The sequence below is a fragment of the Pinus tabuliformis genome, chromosome 1_2, assembly GCF_031772625.1.
Source record: "Pinus tabuliformis cultivar Carrire ecotype Pingquan chromosome 1_2, CPIR1, whole genome shotgun sequence".
Lineage (NCBI taxonomy): Eukaryota > Viridiplantae > Streptophyta > Pinopsida > Pinales > Pinaceae > Pinus > Pinus tabuliformis.
The window spans coordinates 276,822,401-276,845,512 of record NC_142298.1 but is presented as its reverse complement, the minus strand read 5'-3'; the positions used below and the strand labels follow the sequence as shown (position 1 = coordinate 276,845,512).

Genomic DNA, 23,112 nt, shown 5'->3' with positions numbered 1-23,112 from the left:
TCACCTAGTTCGAATTCTCAGCTTCCTAGCCCCTGAAATCGTACTCCACATCAATTCATTCTCTCCGTGTGTGTTTCTAAATGAACCCCAAGCCTCCTTATACTTTTCTCGTTGAGACTTCAACGACCGAGATTAAGTTTCTAATCAACGACTAAGATTAAAACTTGACTTGATTTGCCTTCTAGATCATTCTCACCCGTATTTTGATTAATACCCATTAATATTTTAAATTTCCTAAGTTTAAACTTAGGAACCCCATTAAAAGTATTAATTATTTTAATAAAATACAATCTGTGTGGAATTTTACCAAACAATTTATGGGTTCGTTAGAACTCGTGCCTTAGCCTCTCCACCAATTTTCATGGCTACATCACATCCAATGCTACCAAAACTAACACTCCCTCTTAGTCAGGAAAGTGCTCTAGCAACAATGTCCAATTGCATGTTGCTTTGTTTCTGAAGCACCTCTTTTCCGCACTGTTGCTTCCACCAACACTGATGTTGTTGTACTACTACCCATGACACTGCCACTACCACTATTGCATCTGTACTACAGCTCCCTCTCAAATGTTGCATCTACTATGCTGCTAGCACTGCCACTGCTAACACTACATTCGTACTGCAACTCAGTTGCTGAGAGAAGCAACTAAAAAACATCCAAAATTACTAAACTTAATTGTGTTCGGCATAATACCATGAATGTTGGAATCTGACTGCTACTAGTCACTGACCCTCTGAATCTTCTGCGTTATTGCTGACTTCTGCACTGCTGCCAACCTTTCTCTGCGCTAATCAGTTCTTGGTCTCGGGCCACTACATCTGTCTCTCCAAACAATCCACTGCATCATCTGACACTAAGTCCATCTTGCTCCTACTGAATCTTGGGTTCTCGTAGCAAGGAATTGATCTAAGAGGTGGACTCCTCAAGGATCCTGCCCACATGTAGTCCTCCCGACTAAAACTCAATATCGCCCTATTTCCCTCCTGGAGATGCGTGGGCACTCATGGCAAACTCATCTTTGTTAATCTTTGTTGGAGCAACCTTAGGATCATGTTTCTCATCCTTACCCTTTTGCTTCAAAGGAAACTGGGATACAAAGTGGCCCATCTCACCACATCGGAAACATTTCACTTTTGAAATGTCCTTCTTTCGCTTCTGCTTTTGTTGTCCCTTTGATGCTAGAGCTGCCTTCTCCTCCTCCTTTGTCTTCGAGCCACTCCCTCTGCTACTATTGAGGTTGATCTTAATCAGGTCCCTCCTTAATTCTTCATGTTGAAGAGCTGCCCACATCTCCTCCCATGATGGTAGTCTTTCCCTGCCCAATATACTCTGGACGAACACTTTCCATTCATCCGAGACTCCATTCAGGGTCATCATTACCATTGTGGTAGACTGAGGAGTAGACCCCACTGTAGCAAGATGGTCTCTGGTATTTTGAAGACGTTGAAGATAGGAGTTAACTCCTTCTCCCTTCTGCATCAATGTCCATTGCAAATTCTGTTCTAGGTACATCTTCTGTTGTTCAGAAGAACCTTCATACAATGAAGACAAAGCTTCCCACATCTCTTGGGCTGTATCTTTACCTTGTGAGTGTGAGACAACATGATCTCGAACTCCATCGAGTATGAACCTCTTCGCCTTCCCTTGCTTGGCCTTGTACTTCTTCTTTTGATCATTGTCAGCAGGAACAACCACAACACTCGTGACGTAGGCTTCAAGATCATACTCCTCCAGAAAAGCTAAGATTTTTGTCTTTCATATGACATAGTTCGAAGCCCCTTCCAACCTGTCTTGATCTCTGAGACTATGCAATGCCATCTCACCCAACTATCGAACTGACTCCTCTAGTCACTACTCAACACTAATCAATTGCCCAGCAAGTGAGAAATTCAAACTTTTTGGCGAGAAAAGTCCTTTGAGGAGAAAATTCCCCTTCAATGTGTCTTCACTCTTTTTCGACAGATTTCTGCCCCAGCAAAAACTGCGCCCTTCAAGCACTACGCTGAGGCTCTCTGTCACTCCCTCTGCCTCTGCAAACTCACGAACTCGAAATTGTACCTCTCTGTCAACTCTCTCAGAGAGAGATTTCCTCGAAATCTCTGCTTCCCGGCAAGGACTGCGCAATCCCTTCAAGGGGATTCGAATTGTTGCCAAATGCAGCGTTTGGCCTCTCTGCTCAGCGTTGGATTTGCTCTTCTTGTTTCAAAATCAATGCTCTGATACCATGTGAAAATTTCTAATCCTCAAGGAATCCCTATTGCAACAAATTTGAATCTATATTCTCAAGTTTTTCTCTGAATACTGAAGCAAATTACTTCTGCAGCGTACACCACTTTAATATTTGATTACATGAAACAAAAAACTGAGCAAAGAACAAGATAGATAGGACACAATTATTTTTGGACAAAATAGTCCCCGAAAAAACCCAATGCGGGAAAACCGGTGTAGCAGCTCTAAGAGTTTTATATTATTAAGCAATAATTCTAAATACAAATGTTGGATGCCCTCCCGCCAATCCAGTGACAGAGAAAATACAATGGCGGAAAATCTGAGTGAGTTTTACCTCACTTCACCTGGCAGATTTCGACTGGTCAAGCAGCAAAACTGGCTAACCCTAGCTACCTCTGCACTAGCCCTGCGCAGGCCCTGTGTCAGCCTTTCAAGCTCTGTGTCAACCAGGTGTCGTCTCTTCTACCTACTGCGTCAACCTTCCCAGTTGTTCCGGCAGTTCCCCGATAGTTTCAATTTTCTGCGTGGAGGACAGCTTCAGCTTCTGCGTTGGCCCTTCTGGATCTGATCAAGCCTACATGGGCCAAAATTGGCCCAGCGTCAGTCCTCCTGGCTGCTGTGCTGCCTCCAGTAGCTTCTCTCTGCCTCTCTGTCAGTACTCCCAAACTATTGCTGCCCCTCTGCGGCAGAATGATCACCTAGTTCGAATTCTCAGCTTCCTAGTGTTGATTTTGGCTAGCATCGGATGTGCTCTAGCTCCAAAATTTTGTGGAGGGGCTAGAACACATGAGATCTCTAGAACCCAGAAAAATTCCACACGGATGAGGAGTTATTAAAATAATTAATATTTTTAATGGGTTCATAAGTCTAAACTTAGGAAAATAAAAATATTAATGTGTATTAATAAAAATATGGGTGAGAAGGTTCTAAGTGACGAGGATCAATCATGTTTTAATCTTAGTCGTTGATTAGAGATTTAATCTCGGTCGTTGATTCGTCGATAGGAAAAGTATAACAGGAGGCTTCAGGGTCAGTTGGAGATACACCAAGAGATCAAAGAGTTCGATTTTTCTGGGGCGTGGTTTGCTGAGAAAATTGAGCTAGTGGTCTGAGTGGCAGTGAGAGGCAGTTCAGCAGAGGGACTTCAATCCAAGGCCGAAGAATACATAGCAGAGAGGAAGAGTAGCACCAAGAGAGACAACACAGCTCCAAAGAGGGTGACGCAGAGGCCAGAGAGGTTGATGCAGGTGATGCAGAAGCTAGAGGGGTTGACGCAGGCCCTTAGAGGCAGCGCTGAGGTTTTTCTGTGGGGCAGAGAGAGAGCAGTTCAGCAAATCGACTTTCTGAGCAAGGGAGGCTCACTGAGAGGGTGACACAGCTCCTAGAGGAGGTGACGCGGTTCTAGCACAGAGCTTGGGGCAGCCATCACTGCCCAGCACTGGGAACAACAAAGCCATCTGTGGGGTTTGATCATCTAGTTGTTGGATTTGCCGAAATATCTATCTCCGGATAGAGGTACTTCTGCCAAGTTTATTCTCTGTTGGGTGAGCCACATTTGGCACCCTAGTTGTATTTAAGAATCTGCTTAACAATACAAACCCTCTATATGTTGCACTGGCTTTCCCAAATTGGTAGCTTTCTGAAATGGCAAGTAAATATCCATATCCAACTATAATTACTACTCGTCGCATGTCAAACTCTTCAAGTGCAATTTAAAACAAATATCTAACTAGATCTACTTCCATGCTTATGTTATATAGCCAACTACTATTAATGGTAGCATGGGGATTTACAAATAAAATCTAAATAGAAATGATCTACTACAAAAAGTCTAAATATGGTGTGCATTTTTACTGTTGCAAACAAAGCAACCATAAATTATAATTAAAGACAATCGATATCAACAAATGGACATAGGCAGAAAGCATATTTACTTGAGATACTGGAGTGTCATGTTTTTCAGAAGTGAAGGATGTCGCAGAACAAGACTCCTCCACTCTTCCTTGTCAATCCTTCCATCATGTTTGGTATCTGCCTCCTCGAAGGTCTGAAATGCCATTAACAGAGATCACTGTCAAAAACAGTGCACAGCTTTCTTTAATCAAAAGAAAGATGTTCAAAATATTTATCAGCATCACTACCACAATGAATAAAGTCAGAATCGAGCACTCAATTAATACATAAAATATCCAAGCTAGAAGGAACCTACAAAAGACAGAACAGCAACATAAGGCCTTCGATAATTCCAGAAGTATAAGTTCAGCAACAGATTTCAATAAAACATGTGGATTACAGAGTCTAGATAATACTGACTTGTCTCTGCCACTATTTGTCCAAAAGGTTTGCATTTTGAATTTGTGGCTAGATTCAATGTTGCAATCAAGGGTTTGAATCTTCCATGTTTCAGTCACTTGGAAAGAAACAAAGAGGTAACTCCATTAACTGCGTAAGTTATAATAAAGGAAATAAAACCTGTAAATGCAACTTGCATCAACTTTTGATGTGTAAGGACCTAAATGAGAGTTGACACCTATAATATAATAATATATTTCCTTGACAATCTCTGCTTCCTTGGCTATATCTTGTAGTAAATCAGCCAGTCATACAAATATGCTTACTGAAATAGCCTTTTTACTTGTTCTCTTCACTAAGAAACCTTATCTACTCCTTGCTTTTATTATCGTCAACATTTCTATAAGTGCTTCCTTCTGTAGTGTATTTATTATACACATTTATTTCCCCCTGCCTGGACAAACCTACTTTCACCATGTTGACCATGTACAAGTCAACAGTTCGAGAAGCAGAGTACAAAGCAGTGGATCAAAATTTTTAAGTCAATTTCATCATTGTAACCCCAAATTATGCAAAATTATCGTAAATGATTATAGTATGACTATTAAGCCATGTAACAACATTTAGGTAAGCCTATGATTCTTCTTAAAGGGTTTAACTCTAGGTAGTTTTTTAACCTCCCCAAATTATGTGTGTTTGTAAACATGGATAATGGGCAGAGTTTTTCTCCCAGATATACCCCAAAGCTAGGGTGAAACTCATTGACGAGGTCTTAGGTGAGTCCCAGTGTTTATCGAGTCTATGTATTTTTCATACTAGATCACATGTCTGGTCGCAGAATTTGGTTGAGTCTCAAGTGGTCTATTTTTTTGTATTTCCCCTTATAAGGGTTGATATTGTAATATTTGATGTAAAATTGTGTTTAGAAATATTTTTGGTGAATGGTTCCTCATAACTAGAACACCATTACCCAAATATTTTTTAGATACACTTAGAGAGTGGAAAGAAAATTAATCCCCACTTGAGTCTTTTTAATTTTAATTCCTAGAAAAAATAAAAATTAATATTACCCAGGGATTACCCGAAAAACAAAATGAAGGGAAAATTAACTACCCTCCAAGGGGAAAATTATCAAAAAAGTTAAAAACCCTAAAAAATTTGTGAGTCCAAAAAAGGTTAATTTTTTGAGGTCCTCCATCAAAGGAAAAGTCAATTTTTGAGAAAAAATAAGACTTTGGACATGGATCAAGAAGCAACTAGCCGTTATTCTCAAGGATCAAGTCAAGTTAGCTGTTATTTCCACTTGGATCTAGGTTGGTTTAATTATTAATTATAATTATTAATTTTTGTTTCTTAATTTATTTATTTTATTTATTAATTTTATTTTTATTTTATTTTGATAGAGTCAAAATATTAGACACTACAATATCTCTACCATAAAATATAATGTTAAAGTGGATCGGGTGAGAGGAAATCTTGGATAAAATATAATATTATAGTATTATATTTTACCCAATATTTATTACTACTCCCACCTAGTAAAAAGTGGCCAAGGGTGGGGGGGGATTACTAATTAAAATGTAATTTTATTACATTTTACCTAATATTTCCCATCACCCGCCAACCTAAATATTACATTTTACTCAATATTTCCCCTCACCCCTACTAATTTTATAGTTGAGTTTGTTTACTTTTAAACTTCAAATATAAAGAAAAATTACAATAAAAAGTGGACCAGTTGAGGGGAAATATTGGGTAAAATATAATATTATAGTATTATATTTTACCCAATATTTCTCACAAGCTAGTAAAAAGTGGATGAAGGTAGGCATAAATATTAGATAAAATGTAATAATTACATTTTACCTAATATTTCTCCCACCTCACCCCAACTCACTTTCATAGTTAAGCTTATTCATTTCTAAACTTACCATCCTAGATCTATCAAAGCTCTATTTCTATAGCACATTATTACACATAAATTAAGAGAATATATTACATATATTATATTAATATGATTCAATGCCATCATTTTTCTACAACTAATTATGTATCTAAATATAACATCAAACTAAGATGGATCTAGGCTAGTTTAATTTCCCCTTTAAATAGGTTATATTCCATGTGAATACCATTGGTCATTTTTATTTCCTTTATTATTAATTTTTGTAGGGTTATTGTTATTTTATTTTCACCGAGTTAAAATGTTTACATTAACGATACACATCTCCAGCATCCTATACTGGAGAGCACCTCTCAGCGCAATAAAAAATGAGTAATTTTATGAAAAGAATAAAAAAAATATTATATTATATTTTAAAATAAAAATATCATATTATATTTTAAAATAAATAAATATTATGTTAAAAATCTAGATTCCACAAATGTTAAATTAACTATTTTACTTTAATTATTTCACCCTTTCTCACTAACAGAATTCCACTTCACACTATCTGATGAAACCAATTCCACTTCGCTTTCCGTAAAATCGATGTTGAATTTATTTATTGTTAATACATAATAATTATATCGATTTTTACTTAGGGCCGAAATTGACATTAAATTAAATTTGTTAAATGTTAAATGTTAAACATTTATGCTTGACATATACCCCATATTGGGCTGTAAGATAAATAGATAGATCATTTTGTATATTGTTCATCCAAGCATTACCTAACATTATGTTAGAGGCAGTCATCTTGCTTTGATGGATCATTATGATCTTGGAAGAACCATCATTATGGAAGGTTCTTGGGAGAAGCACTATGACAATGTTAGTAAACATTCCATGTAATGTGGAAATAATATTGGTAAAGGGGTGAAGGAATGCAATGAGTCAGGATGTCGGCTCATTATGAGACATATCGCTAGATGATGGAATAAGAAGCATAGGAATGCACATAGAAAGTAACTCTTCGATAAGATTCATGTGAATAGAATCTTGCAATACACTTTGTATGATTGTATGATGTTTAAAAGGAAGAATTTGACTTACTTAGGAATGTATAAAAGATTAAGACTTTCTCTAGAATATGTGAAAAATGATTAACATCCAGTATAGTCTTCGGAAGAAAACTGATAGCTTGGTAATCAAGTTCAATCCTTGGTCACTTTAATGCATGAAGGAAGATTCATATGATGATGGACAATGAGGATGTTGATGGAATGAGAAGGTCATCATGATGAGGTAAGTCTGATTTTAATTATTGTTGGTTATTTGGTTAACATATTCTTTTTCTACCTGGAAGAATGTTGCAAGAAAACATGATGACAGTTGAGGCAAGTTCAACTGTATGGATGAAACTGTATGAAGAATGTTGATAGAAGCTCAACATATGGTACCTGGCAACTGTGAAGTCAAGATGTGGACATCTTGGTATTAAAAGGTAGTAGTGCGAGAAGATAACTTGAAGGTCAAAAGAAAATCACTTTCAAGAAGAAGCTATGATCAACTTGAAGTTTGGAAAGGCTCAATGTAATGCCTTCATATCGAAGAAGAAAGTGATAAGCAAGAAGATTGGCCTGGAACCTGTCACAAGATTGAAGAAAGAAGGGGGCTCCATGATACCTTGAAAGAAAGCACGATGATGTAGAGGAAAGAGAGAGTCGAGCAGATATGAAGAACTAGTCGTTAATACCTTTACGAAGACAAGTTGTAAGGCATGTGATGATGACTTCCCAAATAGAAAGGAAGTCTAAATCTCCTTTTATTTTGAGAGGGGGTAAAAGAGTCTCCTTGTATAGGCGCAAGGTTCTATTCTCAATATTAAAGGAGAATAGGGATGTCCTCTCTCGTTGAGAGGGAGTGATGTTGGACATCACATGTGCATTCTCTTCTTCAGGAGATGAAGAAAGAATGGTGGAGGATTGGATAAGCATTTGTGGTTTCCTTGAGGATATAACATCCAAGAAAGGAAAGGTATCGACACTCTTTCAGGATGTGACAAGTATGCAAGAGAAGAGTGGTCGAAGAGGACCGATATTCTTTGAGGACACAGGATTGGAGATCCAAGATAAGAATAGTCCTAAAAAGACATACCTTGTGGACATCTGGTTGGATTATATACCTTGTAGAGGTAGTGCGGCATCACACGTAAAGCCTCCCAGCATAATACTCTTGATTAAAGTAGAGTTTGTCTAGTTAGGCCTCAGAGACAGTGCTAGTTATAATGATGATGCTTACAGTATGGCTTATTAATCAGACTCTTCTTGTGAGAACTATTCAATTTGAGATATCATGTTGTATTAGTTGTACAATTTTGAATACCTCCCTAGCTAAGAGGAAGTGTTGAAAAATGTAACTAGTTTCGGTCTTCATAATTGTTGTACTCATTTCAATATGTATCCTATGTAACAAACAAAAGAAGCAAAGAAAAAGTTATTATTATAAAGCATGGGTTTCATGCTCTTTATTAATGGTCCTCTAGGTAAAAACATGATCTTCATGCTTGTAGGGTTTGTTAGGTTTTAAGATTTATTGTCATGAGTCAAAGGAGTTAACATCATGTTTATAAGACCCTTCCAGGAAAAATGTTATCGTAAAAAGAATTATTTCGAGTCTAGAAAGTCCTAGAAACTCCAAAAGTACAAGTTGGCCCTGGCAGTTACAAGTCAGCCTACAGGAGGGAATTCGACCCCTTGAGAAGGCTATACAAAGGAGTAATTCGACCTCATTTGGAACACACACACTCCAAAAGTTCGATCCATCAAGAAAAAGTTCAATCTGTAGCTAGAAAGCTAGAAGAAGGAGAGAAAAGTTCTAAGAGAAGAAAGAAAGACGAAAATAGCTTGTTTTGGGGCTCTAACTCTCTCACATGTGTGAAATTCTAGGGTTTTGGGCTATAGGAAGAGGCCAAAATTGCAAGATAGAGTTGTTGTAGGACGAAGTGTAGCATCTTGTAGCTAGAAGGAAGGATACTCTATCTAGACCTCGTTGACCTTAGAAGGAGCTGTCTTGCTCCAAGAAGGTCTCAAGAGGAGGTTGATCTAGGGTTTCCTTGGAAGCTGCAAGACTGAAATTGTAGGGTCGAAGTTGTAGGTTGAGTAGTAGTATCGAAGCTAGCAAGTCAAAGTTGCAATGTGTAGCAGTTTGGCGCAGAATCAAGGAAGGAATTGAGGAAGGATTGACTTGGTCTAGGCCCTAGGGTTTGGGTCTTTGTATCTCATTTGAAGCAGATCGTAAGAAGAGAAGAGTTTCCAAGTCTTCCCTTTGGAGGGGTTTTTCCTTTGCTAAGAGCCTAATATCTGTGTCCTCTATTGTTGTTATTATTGTTCTTAATATTGTTTGATGAAAATACCTAACTAAAAAACATCAAGAAGATAAACATGATTCACAAGAAAATATCAAGCTTAAGGAAAATAAGGATATAATAGCTGCCACTTTGCATTTTTCAATACGGAGAGCTTTAACTTCTTGAAAGGCATTGAGCCCTTAATTGAGTCTTGCCTTGAATGGGACTTTGGATTCACTTCATACCCTGTTATTGACATCATCAGTATAAGTGATTTCTTTCATACCGGGACTCCTTCCATCTGTGAAAGTCCATAAAGGGCACGGGACACTGACTGAAGTGGCATTGAGTCTTTGTCCCATTGTTGTCATTTGGTCTAGTAGTTGTCCCATAGGTTCCCCTCCTAGGACCCCTGCTAGATTGTGAGGCAAGAGGAACAAAGGAGGAAATACATCCAAATAGAGGAGGTTGCACAAAAAAAGCAAGAAACAAAAAATTCAATCTAAATCAATTGCAACATCCAAATATGGCGGCCCATCTCCTCATGGTACTTCTGGGACCTCTAAAACTAGAAGAACAATAGTATATTTCCTTAATATAGGTGGGAGGGATGATGTGGAGAAAAAAATGGCCCGCTTTCTTTCTGTTTGTTGTACACCATTCAATGTGCTTTTCTTTCCCTACTGCCATGATATGGTTAAGGCCATCAATGAAGCCACCAAAGGATACAAGAGACCCAGCTATGAGAAAGCTAGAACATTGTTATTAGACAAAGAAAAAGAAAAGGTTCAAAGAACTTTGACACAGCTTACAGATGAGTGGACAAATTTCGGGGTATCTATTATATCAGAGGGTTGGAAAAAATGTTAGAAACCAACATTTGATAGATGTTCTTGGTGTTTCTACAAGTAGTGCAATGTTTCTTGCAAGTCATGACTCCTCTCGGACTTGTTGGTTACCAACTTGTCTTTCACCTTCACATCTCCAAAGGGACTACCCCCCATAGCTTGTTGTTGGGAGACATCTAGAACGGAGTGGGCGGGGATCAGAGTGATAGCCCCCACCCTGAGTTGTTGTTGCAGTACCTGTACAATTTGAGCGGCAACAGAGCCTACATTACATGTTCTCTATCTCTTGTGATCTTCATATTTTATATGTTTTGGTCTATGTTGCCAGGAAACGTGGGTTCGGGGACGGGGACGGGAACGGGGACGGGGACAGGGACGGCATTTTTGGAAACAGGGTGCGTGGGTTCGTCGGGTAATATAATAATATTAAATTTTAATAATTATATTTTATAAATTATAAATTATAAATTATAATTAATAATATATATGAAATTTGAATTTGTATATTTTTTCAACTTTAAAGTTTAAACAAGAAAACTTTAATCATTTAAACATGCACATCATTGAATATTCAACATTCACCAAAAAGTTGTTCATTGTTTACATATTAACATGAATCATGATATATGTCCATTGTCATACTACATTCAAAATTTGCCTTAAGGCATCTTCAAAAGCCCCTGGTTTTGGGGTGAGTTTGCCACTTTCTTACATCTTGGTTTTTGGAGTTTACTAGTAACTGGTTTGTCATTTCAATCTTTATCTGGATGCCCCTGCACAATTACCCTCTCCTTATTAGGAATATGCGAATATAAGAGTAAGCATTCTCTTTCTTTGGAATCTGCAATGTAACAGTGAGTTGGAAATGCTCTGGAGGTAATTTCTAGACATTGACATTAGCGTGACCCAAAAGTACATCATCGCTTGTGCCAACGTATGAGTAAAAGTTGACTGGAGTCCAGCTCACTTAGAGAGTCATTTTAAAGTGAATTTGAGTCCAGGTCTCCAAAGCATCATTTTGAAGTGGAATGATTGTAGTCAAATCTATGTCAACAGACAAAGGAAGGATGCTTGTACCAAGGTTAGCATCTCAGATCTCACTAGGAAGAAAAGTAAACACTAACAATGCCTAAGATTGAATATGACTCCTAAGGCAATTTGAAAGAAGGAAGCCAGATACTCAGAATCAGGTGTTTTAATAATGTGCTAAGTTTCTCCTTTTAATCAACGAACAGCCATCTGACTACAGTCGTATAAACTGAAGCAAACCCTCATATGCATGTTATTCCTACTGTTCGAGCTTCAGGGATGAAGCAATGGCATGATTTAGACGATTATGATCCAGAGCAAAGACCCCCCCTTCAACCAATTCTAATGAAGTACGAGAATAAGTTTCACTGTAACTTCCACCAACCCTACATCATTCAATCATGCAAAGATTTACTTCCCCTACACACATATAAAATATTTAAGATCCTCAAATGAGAAGATGCAGTGTATATCAGTGATCTGTAGGCCAAATTAGGCATAGTTGTTTTTAGCTATTTTGATTAAAACCCGGAAACCCAATTTTAAAAATCAGACACCTAATCTAGGTCTGTTATACTCACAAACCAAATCATGAATATTGTCATGTACATTCTCCATTTGATAATGTAATTCTTTGTTAATTTTATTGATTCAAATTTCAAAATCAAGACGTCATACAAATTACAATAAAGATTTTCCTTGGGATTGCCCAATCACTTTTTATCAAAGACACTACTTTATAAGAAAAAAATTGCCACGAATTTCTTGAGCAAACTGAAAGTATATGTATATAATAATATATTTAATTACACAAAATATACAAATTTTAAACAAATTTGCTTTTGCAGGCATAATTTCCGTCTGTTGACAGGAAAATCAAGAACAATATGAACATAGTTATTACACTGCAAAACCGCATACCCTCAACTCAAAGCATACATTCCAGGGATGTCAAAAGGAAGTTGAGTGCGAAGCATTGAAAGATGAGAAGGATTTTTTCACAGAAGACGTCTTTGTTGACGGGAAAATCAAGAACAATATGAACATAGTTATTACACTGCAAAACTGCATACCCTCAACTCAATTCCATAGTTATTACATAGTGATTATGAAGAACCCAACCCGAAGAACCTGAAGAACCCAAAGAACCCAAGAACCCAAGAACCCATTAAAGGAAAAGAACCCAATTTTTTTTTTGAAGAACCCGGTTCTTCTGGGTTCTTCTGGGAAGAACCCGTACCCGAATCCGGTACTTGGGTGCGGGAACTCGGGACAGGTTCGAGAACCCCACCCCCAGGTGTGGGAACCCGTGCAACATAGGTTTTGGTAATTGTTTGATGAAGAGAACATAATAAAAGAAATAATGAGCCAACAAATATTCACAAGCAATTATCAAGTAAAAGAAATCAACCCTAATTTGCTAGCCTATTGGTTTTCTCAACTAAACACTCTAGACCAATCTTGAAGAATTATCAATTTGCAAACTCTAGGGATTGGATATGAAAGCCTAGGGCTTATCAATTAATTGTTTCCACTTAAAAGGAAACCCTAGCTCCTAGAAGATTTGACATTTTGATGATTAGATGCAAGAAATCTAAAGATTAAGAAGGAGCTCAAAAGATAAGTATCTTGTATTTTCTGAAATCGTCACTGATGATATGAATGATGTGGACAAGGCCGATACAGATTTCTTGTTGATAATATGAATTCCTTGATGATGTGGTCTCCCAAATGATGATGTGGTGGATGAGATTAACTCCTTGAAGAGTTGAACAAAATTGATTGGACCCTAGAAGACTAAGGTCAAGGGGGAGCTGACATATTCTCAAGAGATAAGTTCTTTCTTGATTATTTTTTTGTTATTGTTCTTTTAATGATTGCTAATCTCTTGTCTTTGTATATCTTACTTGGATGGATTTATTCTTCCATTGCCTCCTAGTGAGGATTGCATGTACATAATGAAAATTGCCAGGGTTGTGGCAACAGATGAAGAAGAATGGAGGAACAAAGACAAGAAGACCTATGATTGGATGAGCTTTTGGACCCATAGGGAGTAGACAAGATCAACATAATTGAAGCTTTGTTTCGATCTATGAAGACATAAAGTCTGTTACAAATTCCAAGATGAAGATGGCTAGACGTTTCGAAGAACGATGCTAATCCGAATTTACTGAAGAGGAGCCTGTTATGCATTGATAATATGTTTCTAATGAAATTTGAGGATCTCTATACCCGGTGTAAGAAGGAGTTGAATGATGAATTGTGAAAGTGACATCCTTGTTGAAGATTTGGCATGATTTGAAGAAGCTAGAAGACTCTGCTGACTTGATGAATCCTTTTGTTTTATCCGATGCATGAATTTGTTGACTCGAAAAATGGAATAGCACTTCTGAGTATTGTGGTAGCCTGGATGACATGTGAAGATGATTTGTGAAACAATTGAAGCTATTTGTTGACTTGTGTGATTTGGTACTAATCTTGGACTAAGGTATGTCTCCAATGATGATATGAGACTTCATGGGTATACAAATGCAGATTGGGCTGGAAGTGTTACATACAAAAAGAACACATCAGGGAGTTGCTTTAGCCTAGGATCTACCATGTTTTCCTAGATGGGCAAGAAGCAGAGATTTGTTGCTCTCACTACAACTGAGGAAGAGTATATTGCAACTAGTATGGCTAGTTGTGAGGAAGTGTGGTTGCATAAGCTCCTTGCAGAGTTGTCGGATTATATGCCAAATACAACTGTGAGATATTGTGACAATCAAAGCAAGATCAGACTTTCAAAGAACCCAGTGTTCCATGAAAAGTCAAAGCACATCGAGATCAGGTACCACTACATTAGAGATATGGTATAGAGAAAAGCAATGAGGCTCCAACACATCTTGATAGATGAGGAGTGTTGACCACTACGTGTCAACTACCCATAGCAGTACACCCCCATTTTCGTAAAAGGGATAGCACTTGATCGATATGTCCGTGCCATTCGACTGTCATTGTCAGCCCGATCATGTTATGTTGTAAACCCAGTCTGCATGTGTAAATTGTAAATAATCTTAGCAGGTCTCGGTCATGTATGTAAATTGCCTAGGCAAACCTAATTTTCTAGTGATAATCTACGTTCCGGAAGGTTTTTTGTCTCACTGACCTATGGTCGGCAGAGTTTTCCTTCAACCTAACCCCAAAGCCGGAATGGATTTTGTCATTAGAATCTTAGGGGAATCCTAGTGTGCTTCGAGTCTATGTAAAAGTAATTTGAAAATAATTCTAACTAATAGGTTAGGTTATTACAAATTTCTTGATCTACTAGATTATATTTGTGTCACAGAACTGGGTGATCTATAAGGGTCTATGTTAAATGGGTTTTCCCCCTTGAGATGTAAAATTGTGAAAGTCATGAAGTAAAGTGTCTTGAGGGTTAGGAAATGTTTTAATTCCCTCATAAGTCCTAAGTCCTGGGTCCTAGGTGATGTTTCCAAAGGCTAAGTTCGAGGGTCCAAAAAAAACAATAAAAAAATAAAAGATATAAATAATAAAAATTAAAATTAAAAAATTAAAAATAACTAAAAAATAAAAAAGTAAAATAAAATAAAATTTAAAAAATAGATTAAAAAAGATAAATAAAAATTTGAAAAATAAAATAAAATGATAAAATAATAATAAATCAAAGTTTTGAGAAAATAAATGCAAAGTTTTAATTTTTTAATATATTAAAATGCATTGAAAATTTCGACGAATGAGATTAAAAGGGATTTTGATCCTCATCGACAGTCGAGATCATTTTTTTATGGATCACTCGAACTAGCCGTTGGGTATTTTTCCTTTAAATAGGGAGTCAGGGGTCATTTGAGATCATTCGATCTGTGAGTCTTGTGCTAAAGAAAAAGCTCTCTTGTAGTCATTTTTTGTGCAATAAAAAAAGACTTTGGGGTTGAAAATCTTGCTGGTGTTACTCTTCTGGAAATGTTGTAAGATGTTTTATTTTTCTGCATAATTTTATTCTCAACCATTGATAATAGCTTGATGAAGATTGATTTAGGCACAGGTATCTTGTCTAATCTGTGGGGTTTGAATGATAGTTTAATTTCTGAATATAATGGCAGGTATCTCCATTTGATCTAAATTTCACTGTTGTTTTCTCCCTCTATGTTAATGGTTGATTTAAATTGTGCAAGAAATCTTTTTTTAGATTACCGGGCGTTCGGGGAAGTTCTCGGCTAAACCAGCCAACTCCCAGATTGCATTTTCTGAAGAGCCCAGCAAGTTTCGATCCTGGGCTTATCATTTGAATTTATCTTTTGAATGCATGAGAGGTTTTCTGAAGCATCTCATAGTAGATCTAAAATTCTGAAAATATTTTTGTGGATTACCAACAAATCTGGCTATTTAGAGCCTTTAAACTGTGAATATTGTAATTATTTAGCTGGTTTTAGGGTTTTTAATTTTGTTTCTTGCACATTTTACTTCTGGGTGTTCTGTTTTTGCCATTGCAGGTTGCAGGTACAGATTTTGAAAAAATTTCAGGGTTTTCCATCAGGCAATCTGAAGCAGGAAGGGTTTAAAATTTCAATCAAGTTTCTAGACTACAGATCTGCTACCTGCGTCTTCATTTTCCACTGTTGCCTAGGATTTTATTGCTGCCAAAAAAAAAAAAAAATTGGGCCACAGTTTTTCCCTGCGTGCCATTCCAACATCTACCGTCGAGATGGCCATTCTCTACACTGCTTCCATCGTTTCCCTCACCAGCGCGCTGCATACTTTTCATTCATGCCCCTTCTGCCGTCCAACCTTCACGCCAAACCTGCATAATGGTGGCAGTTTTCTCCACCGTAGCTTCATTCTTCCCAACCTGCAAGCGGATCTTCAACATTGTTGCTGCCTTCATTCAAAATCCCACGCTGCCAGAAAACCTCAATCCTCTCCAGCGCTGCCTCTTTTTATATTCACGCATCTGCTCACTCCACGCAATCCACTGTCTGTATCATGTGTGCTGCCACAAGCCCACTTTCCTGCGCTCGATTTCCCATCAATCCGTTGCTCTCAAACCTGCAATTTTTTCATTCAAACTCCCGCTACCCCTGCGTGCCAAATTCATTTCTCCTCCACGCAACTGCTTACTATCTCATCCATCGAAATATTCATCCATTTGCCAAACCTGCATACTTCTACACCTGCAAACGCAAAGAAAACCAGCGCCTTCATCCGCTGCAATCCATTCCATCTTCACGCAACCAGCTCCATCACCTGCGTATTTTTTTTTTCCGCCGTCAAACTTCAAAGTTCATTCGACCTGCAGCTACACACTAAAACTCATTTTTCACCTTTTGTCTATTCGATAGGTTTAGCATGCGTATGGTGGTTTAGTTTTAGGGTAATTTAGATTTTTATTTGAATTTAAATTTAAGTCTGAGTTTTTTCTTTTTGGATTTAGATTAAATTTTCATTTTTGTTATATATATTAGGTGTTAGTTCTTTTTGTTTTCAGGTTAGCTTTTTAGTCTTAAGCTTTAATTTTAATTTAGATTTACTTTTGTTTAAATTTTAATTTTAAAAATACTATCAAAAAGTTTGAAAATAAAAAAATCGATTTTCATTTTTTTTTTAGATTAACTGTTAGTTTCAAGTTTTGTTTTGTTTTATTTTTTTAATAAATCAAAAATCATAAAAAAATATAAAATATAAAAAATCATAAATGGTTTAAAAAATAAAAAGGTTCCTTTTCATTTTTTTTTAAGAATATTAGTTTAGAATAGATTTTAGCTTTATTTAGATTTTAGTTCTTCTATTCTGATTTTTACTTTTAAAATTTAAAAAATAAAAAAGTTAAAAGAGGTTAGTCTTTAGGTTATTTTTAAGTTTAGTTTTATTAGGATTTTAGTTTCGTTTTATCCTTAGACTTGAAACTTTATTAAAAATATAAAAATATATAAAAAAAATTAAAAACTTTGACAAAGACTAATTAAAAATTGGAAATTCATTGTTTTTGGTGTCTCGTGTGGTATCTATCCTCCACTTCTCTATAGTTAAATGCGCTTAAATGTTTATCTAAAGTTAGCAATATGAAAGTGGTAATTGGTTAGCATTTAAATTGTATGGTTGTTTAAAGTATTCAATCTTTAGAAATTTAATTGTTGGATCATTGTTAAAGCATTGTGCATTTATTGAATATCTTGCATTGCCTGGGTTTTTTAATAGTAAATGATTGTTTTACAAGGTTCATATTTTTGCAACATTTACTAAATAATCATTTAATCATTAACTCCATAAGGCACTGGTACTAAGCATAACAAGATCTAATCAAGTTTTAATCAATCAAGTGCTTGTTTTCGCTGTGTCTCCCACCCAACTGGTCCACAGTTGGTCTTCCTTTATCCCATAGGGTCTACCCCTCTTAACCTCAGGAGACGGCTTAAACGGAGAGATCAGGGATCAGGGTGACAGCACCCAATCTGACCGTTGCCGCGCTGCCCAGAGAATCTATGCGACAACAAGGAGGTTGTAGATATTCACATCAAGTCATTGGCCAAAGTGAAGTTCTTTTTCTTTAAAGACCATCCTGGAGTGCAAGAGAATGTGTCCCTCTTTGAAAGGGAACACTACTGATTAAGAGCACTGAGCATATGCTCTTTGCCGGTCTTTCGACCAACCATGGACTTGGTGGGGGGTATGAGCAAAGTAGTTCATGGGTGTGAGGGTACTTTCCTTTGAGCCATGGACTTGGCTGAGTGCATGCCTTAGTATGCATCCTACCCGCAAGTCACCTTCGTGTCATTATTGACCAAGGGCCATGTTGACTTAGGTGTGTGTGACCTTTACCAAGGTCGGATGCAACTACCATGGACTTGGTTGTGGTAAATTGATCTCCCCTAAGTGTTGGATGCAGGGGTTCTACCACTTGATCAATGAGGATAACGTTGGGTGAAAATCATTCAGTGGACATAGGGTGTGTGTGATCTTTACCAAGGCCATATGTGACTACCATGGACTTGGTTGTAGTAAATCGATCTCCCTTATCGTCAGTTGTAGATCATTCTTCTTCTGTGGATCAAGACATCATTGTTCTACTAAGATGTGATGTATGGTGCAGTCGGAAACTCCACCCTAGCCGAGAGCGAGTGTTGAAATTGGATTATGATGTTATCTTCTTACCTTAAGATGAGACATGTACATACGAGAAAGAATGAAAAACCCTCCCTGGCTAAGAGGAAGTGTTGAAAATTGTAGCCATGATCGGTATTTCCACCTATAGAAATAAAAGGAAGAAAAAGAAAAAAAAAGAATTGCAAATTTAATTTTATAATTTCCCTCCAAAAATTTTCAAGTTGGCCTCATAATAATTTAGGTTGGTTGGGTTCCCATAAGTCACCCATTTGACCCCTTTGGAAATCCATATAAAGGAGAGACCTCTTCCTCCATTTGTACATCGATCTATCTTCACATAAGCTTTGTTCTAGCAAAGAAGGGGAGGAAGAAGGGGGTCCGAAATTGCAAGAAGAAGGGTTGGTTGACAGTTGTTCATCTTATTCTTGGGTATTGGTTTGGTTATTTTGTTGATGTTGCTTCTGATGTATTGGTGTACTATGAACTCTCTCTCTCTCTCTCATAAAGAGGAATTTTCTGAGTTTTCCCCCTGTGGGTTTTTCCCTAGCCTCAGACCTAAAAAAATGTGTTGAAGAAGAAAAATTGTTTCTAACCTATGCCCTAGCAAAAATCAACATGGTTTCAGAGGTTGGGGGGCATTGTAGAAGAGAAGAGTAGGAAGGATCTGAGTTCAAGAGGAATATAAGCTTTTGATCTAATTGGAAGGGCGAGATTCTACCTGAGATCTAAACTTCATTCTTCTGAGGAAATTAGAGCTACAGTGATGCGAAGTTCTATGAAAGAACAGTCTGAATTTGTGTGGATAAGCGAGCTACTAAGGCACTGTGGATATGCGAGATATCTAGGCACCGTGGATAAGAGAAATCCGTGAATGATATAAAATCATTCCTATCTCTGTGTCGGGTAGGCCTCTCGATAGCACTTATATTTGTATCATTCGTGCTCTCCTTGATCTTCATGGTATCCTGGTTATCCAATCCTGAAGAAATTAAGCACTCTAAAAGGATCCACTACCAAGGTTGATCCTGTGGCATCATTAGTACAAATTTTGTAGCTATTTATGTGTTGATCCAAATTGAGATCCTAGAGATATGAGTTTTTCTAAATCGTTTCAAGTATCTTTTGGCTCCTTTATTTTGAGTATGTTGTGGCTTTAAATTTTGGCACGATTTACCTTTATGCAAGCGAAACATCCTCTGTTTATTGATAATCGAAACTTGTGAAAACATGTGGATCTAAGATAGTTGCGGACTTGTTTCTTTTACCATCTTATTTCGTCACCTATTTCCTATGTGATTTCAATGTGAGTTTCCTATGTATCCTTGTATTTCTTTTTGCGAGTTTGAGCTCTCAAAAGTTGAGACAGAAACATCTTTTGCGTGAACATCTTTGTGATTGTTATACGAACCTGAGGCCCTCAAAGTTTTAATCTGACTAACTATAGTCTTGTAACGATCTATGTGAGCATTCACGTGGCACTATTCTCTATTTATGCAAGAATGCAAGAGTCTCCTTGTAATGTATGCGACCATGCGAGTCTCTTTGTACAGTGTACGAACTTCTCTATGACATTTGTGAACTCTAAACTCTTGTAATTGATGTGAGGTCCAAGATAATTTTCTGTAGTAAGCATATCCGAATTCTCTCTGTGATAAAGCAACCGAAATCTCTGAGGTGTGCATTCTCTATTGTTACTCTTGTGAATGCAACAAAATGATCTGAGCCATGCAGGGCTATCTTAAAGAGTTCTCTCTGAAGGTCTAGGTATATGTCTATCCAAGGAAATATGTCAAGCGCAAGCAAGTGTCCATGTATAATTTGTGATCAACTCTACATTGATAATTTGCAAGTTGTGTTATACTATTCGAAGGCTGAAGCACGCAACGAAGGTTTGTCTATGGAGAGAAAATTTGAAGCTCGGACTCTGAGAAATGACCTCTAGTCCGAGCCTTTTCTCCCTATGGAAATCTCAATGTCAAGTTCGCATGTGCTCTTGTTAAGAAAGGAAACTCGAATCTACGTCTATGATCAATATGGAAGAGTGACAAAATGTGCTCAAATAGAAGCTTGAAGCCTATGATGATCCTATTTTTATGAAGGCAAAAGTTTTAAGTTTGCAAGACTCTTAGGTTTGTCATTCTTGACATCTCCTAGGGCGCAAATTTTGTCGCTTGACTAAATCTATTGTTTTCAAATCAGAATGGCGAGTACCTTAATCCAAGTCTATGGCATTCTATGGATATCTCTGTGATGGATTCGAATTTCGAACTCCCTGTGGTATGTCATCCAAAGCTCAAGTCTAGAATTATGATGTGATTGTAATTATGTGCCTCTCTCTTTTACACATAAAGGTAATTACAAGAAAGCAGTTGACCTAATTCTATCATAAACTATTAAATTCTGATGATATAAATATATTGAAATACTTAGTAGAATGGATAAGTTAAAATTGCTTCATAACTCTACTTTGGAACTTCAGATATTAAGCAAAAGGGGGTCTACCAAATCTATGGATGTTGCTTAAAGTGCCGATATGATTGATCAAATCATGGCTGACAAATTTGATATGTGTTGAGATTGCAATACCTAAGGTTTGGAAGATTAAAATTGATTTCATCAAGAATAACCTAGGAAAGATGGCCCAAAACCCGAGATCATGATATAGTAGCATCATGTATCCAATAATCGTGTAGTGATATGTCACCAACAATAGTGCAGCATTTATTATTTTTCCATTAGGAGATTTTCAAGTCCTTCATGTCATGTCTTGTCATTAAGTGATTTCCAAGTCCTTCACGTCATGTCTCCGATCATTGTCCATGTCATCAAGACCTTCATCAAGTGCCATCACATATGACATCATCAAGTGTGATCATTCATGTATAGTCCCTCAATATCAAGGGTAAGGACATCATCCGAGTTCTAGGCTTCTTCATCAAGAGCAAGGATACAAGAGGTTATGGTGTCTTCATGGTTAGTTCAAGCCTCTAGGACAAGACATCTTCTTAGTGGCTTGACATCATAATGGCATCATTAATAGCTTGACATCTTCATCAATGGCATCCTTATCAAACAAGAGGGACTCGTCATCATGAGCAAGGACATCATCATATTATGCATCACAAGAATATTTCATATCCCAATAATGCCATATTGACATGATTAACACTTCCATTGCACTAAGTGGTCAATCATATTGTAGCTTGTATGTTTGAATTGTGAGAAGTGTGGCTTCAAAAGCTATCCACGGGATTATCAAACATGGTGCCATTGATGGACCATTGAGGCTCCAACACATAGGGAGCGATGAAGCTCTAGCACAAAGGGAGTAGTGATCCTCCAACAGTGACTTCTTGTAGAACTGAAGCAGTGAGGCTTCATCAATTGAGAAGATTGCAGACATTCTCACCAAGCCATTGCTCAAGGCAAACTTCTTATTCTTCAAAGAACGGCTTGGAATGCAGGAGAATGTATCCATCCCCACAAGGGAACATTGTTGATCGAGAACACTAAGCATATGCTCTCCCCTAGTCTTTCGACTAGCCATGGACTTGGTGAGGGGTGATTGAGCAAGAAGGCTCCTAGGTGTGAGGGTACTCCTTAGAGCCATGGACTTAGCTGAGTAAATGCCCCAGTATGTGTCTTACCTGCAAGTCACCTTGTATCTTTATTGACCAAGGGCCATGGAGTTGGTTAAGCTTGTCGGGATTGCCACCCATCTCGCTAGTGGGTGAGGAGACTTCAATGCGTTTGATCTTTACCTAGGGTGGGCGCGCCTGCCACGGACTTGGTTAAGGTAAATTGATCTCCCCTAAGTGTTGGATGCAAGTGTTCTACGACTTGATCTCTAAGGATCAAGTTGGGTGAGGGTCAGTCAGTGGACATAGGGTGCGTGTGATCTTTACCAAGGTCAAACATGATTGCCATGGACTTGGTTGTGGTAGATTAATCTCCTGTATTGTCGTTGTGGGTCATTCTTCTAAGATGAGATGAGATGATATGATGATGTAGTGATCAACTTTCCTTATGTTGAGTAATGTACATCTGAGATGAGAACTATGATATACTCTTTGTAATATCCCTAAGGAAAATTAACAGTAAATATGCAAAGCAAACATAGACAAAAACATCATAAACAGTGAACACACAATCAGACCATAAAATTGCGCCAAAAATTGCGTTGTTGAGCTCTTTTTATTAATAAAGATGGGGTGTACAAAGAGGTGCTAGAAGGAATGCACTTGTGCTTGCTCAAGACAAGCTAGCAAAGTCCCAAAAGACAAATAAGACACCCTCCACCAAAATGTTGCTATATTGCTCAAGCTCTGCGCTGAAGATGCCCAGAAATACGTTGATGGCTAAATGGATCTATTGTTAGGGC

At 37.5% G+C, this 23,112-nt stretch overlaps 1 protein-coding gene across 4 annotated transcripts in view; it reads right to left on the bottom strand.

The window, feature by feature from the left end:
• LOC149205413 (calcineurin B-like protein 3) overlaps positions 1–23,112 on the bottom strand; it is a 335,347-nt gene that overhangs the window by 49,547 nt on the left and 262,688 nt on the right. For 3 of the 4 annotated variants that reach the window (XR_016252450.1, XM_089395059.1, XM_089395057.1), the window contains one exon: positions 4,165–4,277. Coding sequence is in view for 3 of the 4 variants with exons in the window: in XM_089395057.1 (XP_089251183.1) it covers positions 4,165–4,277 (113 nt within the window). In the remaining variant the exon portion in view is untranslated. Of the gene's footprint in view, positions 1–4,160; positions 4,278–23,112 lie in introns of those variants that run through there. The other variant, XM_089395058.1, reaches the window with a different exon arrangement.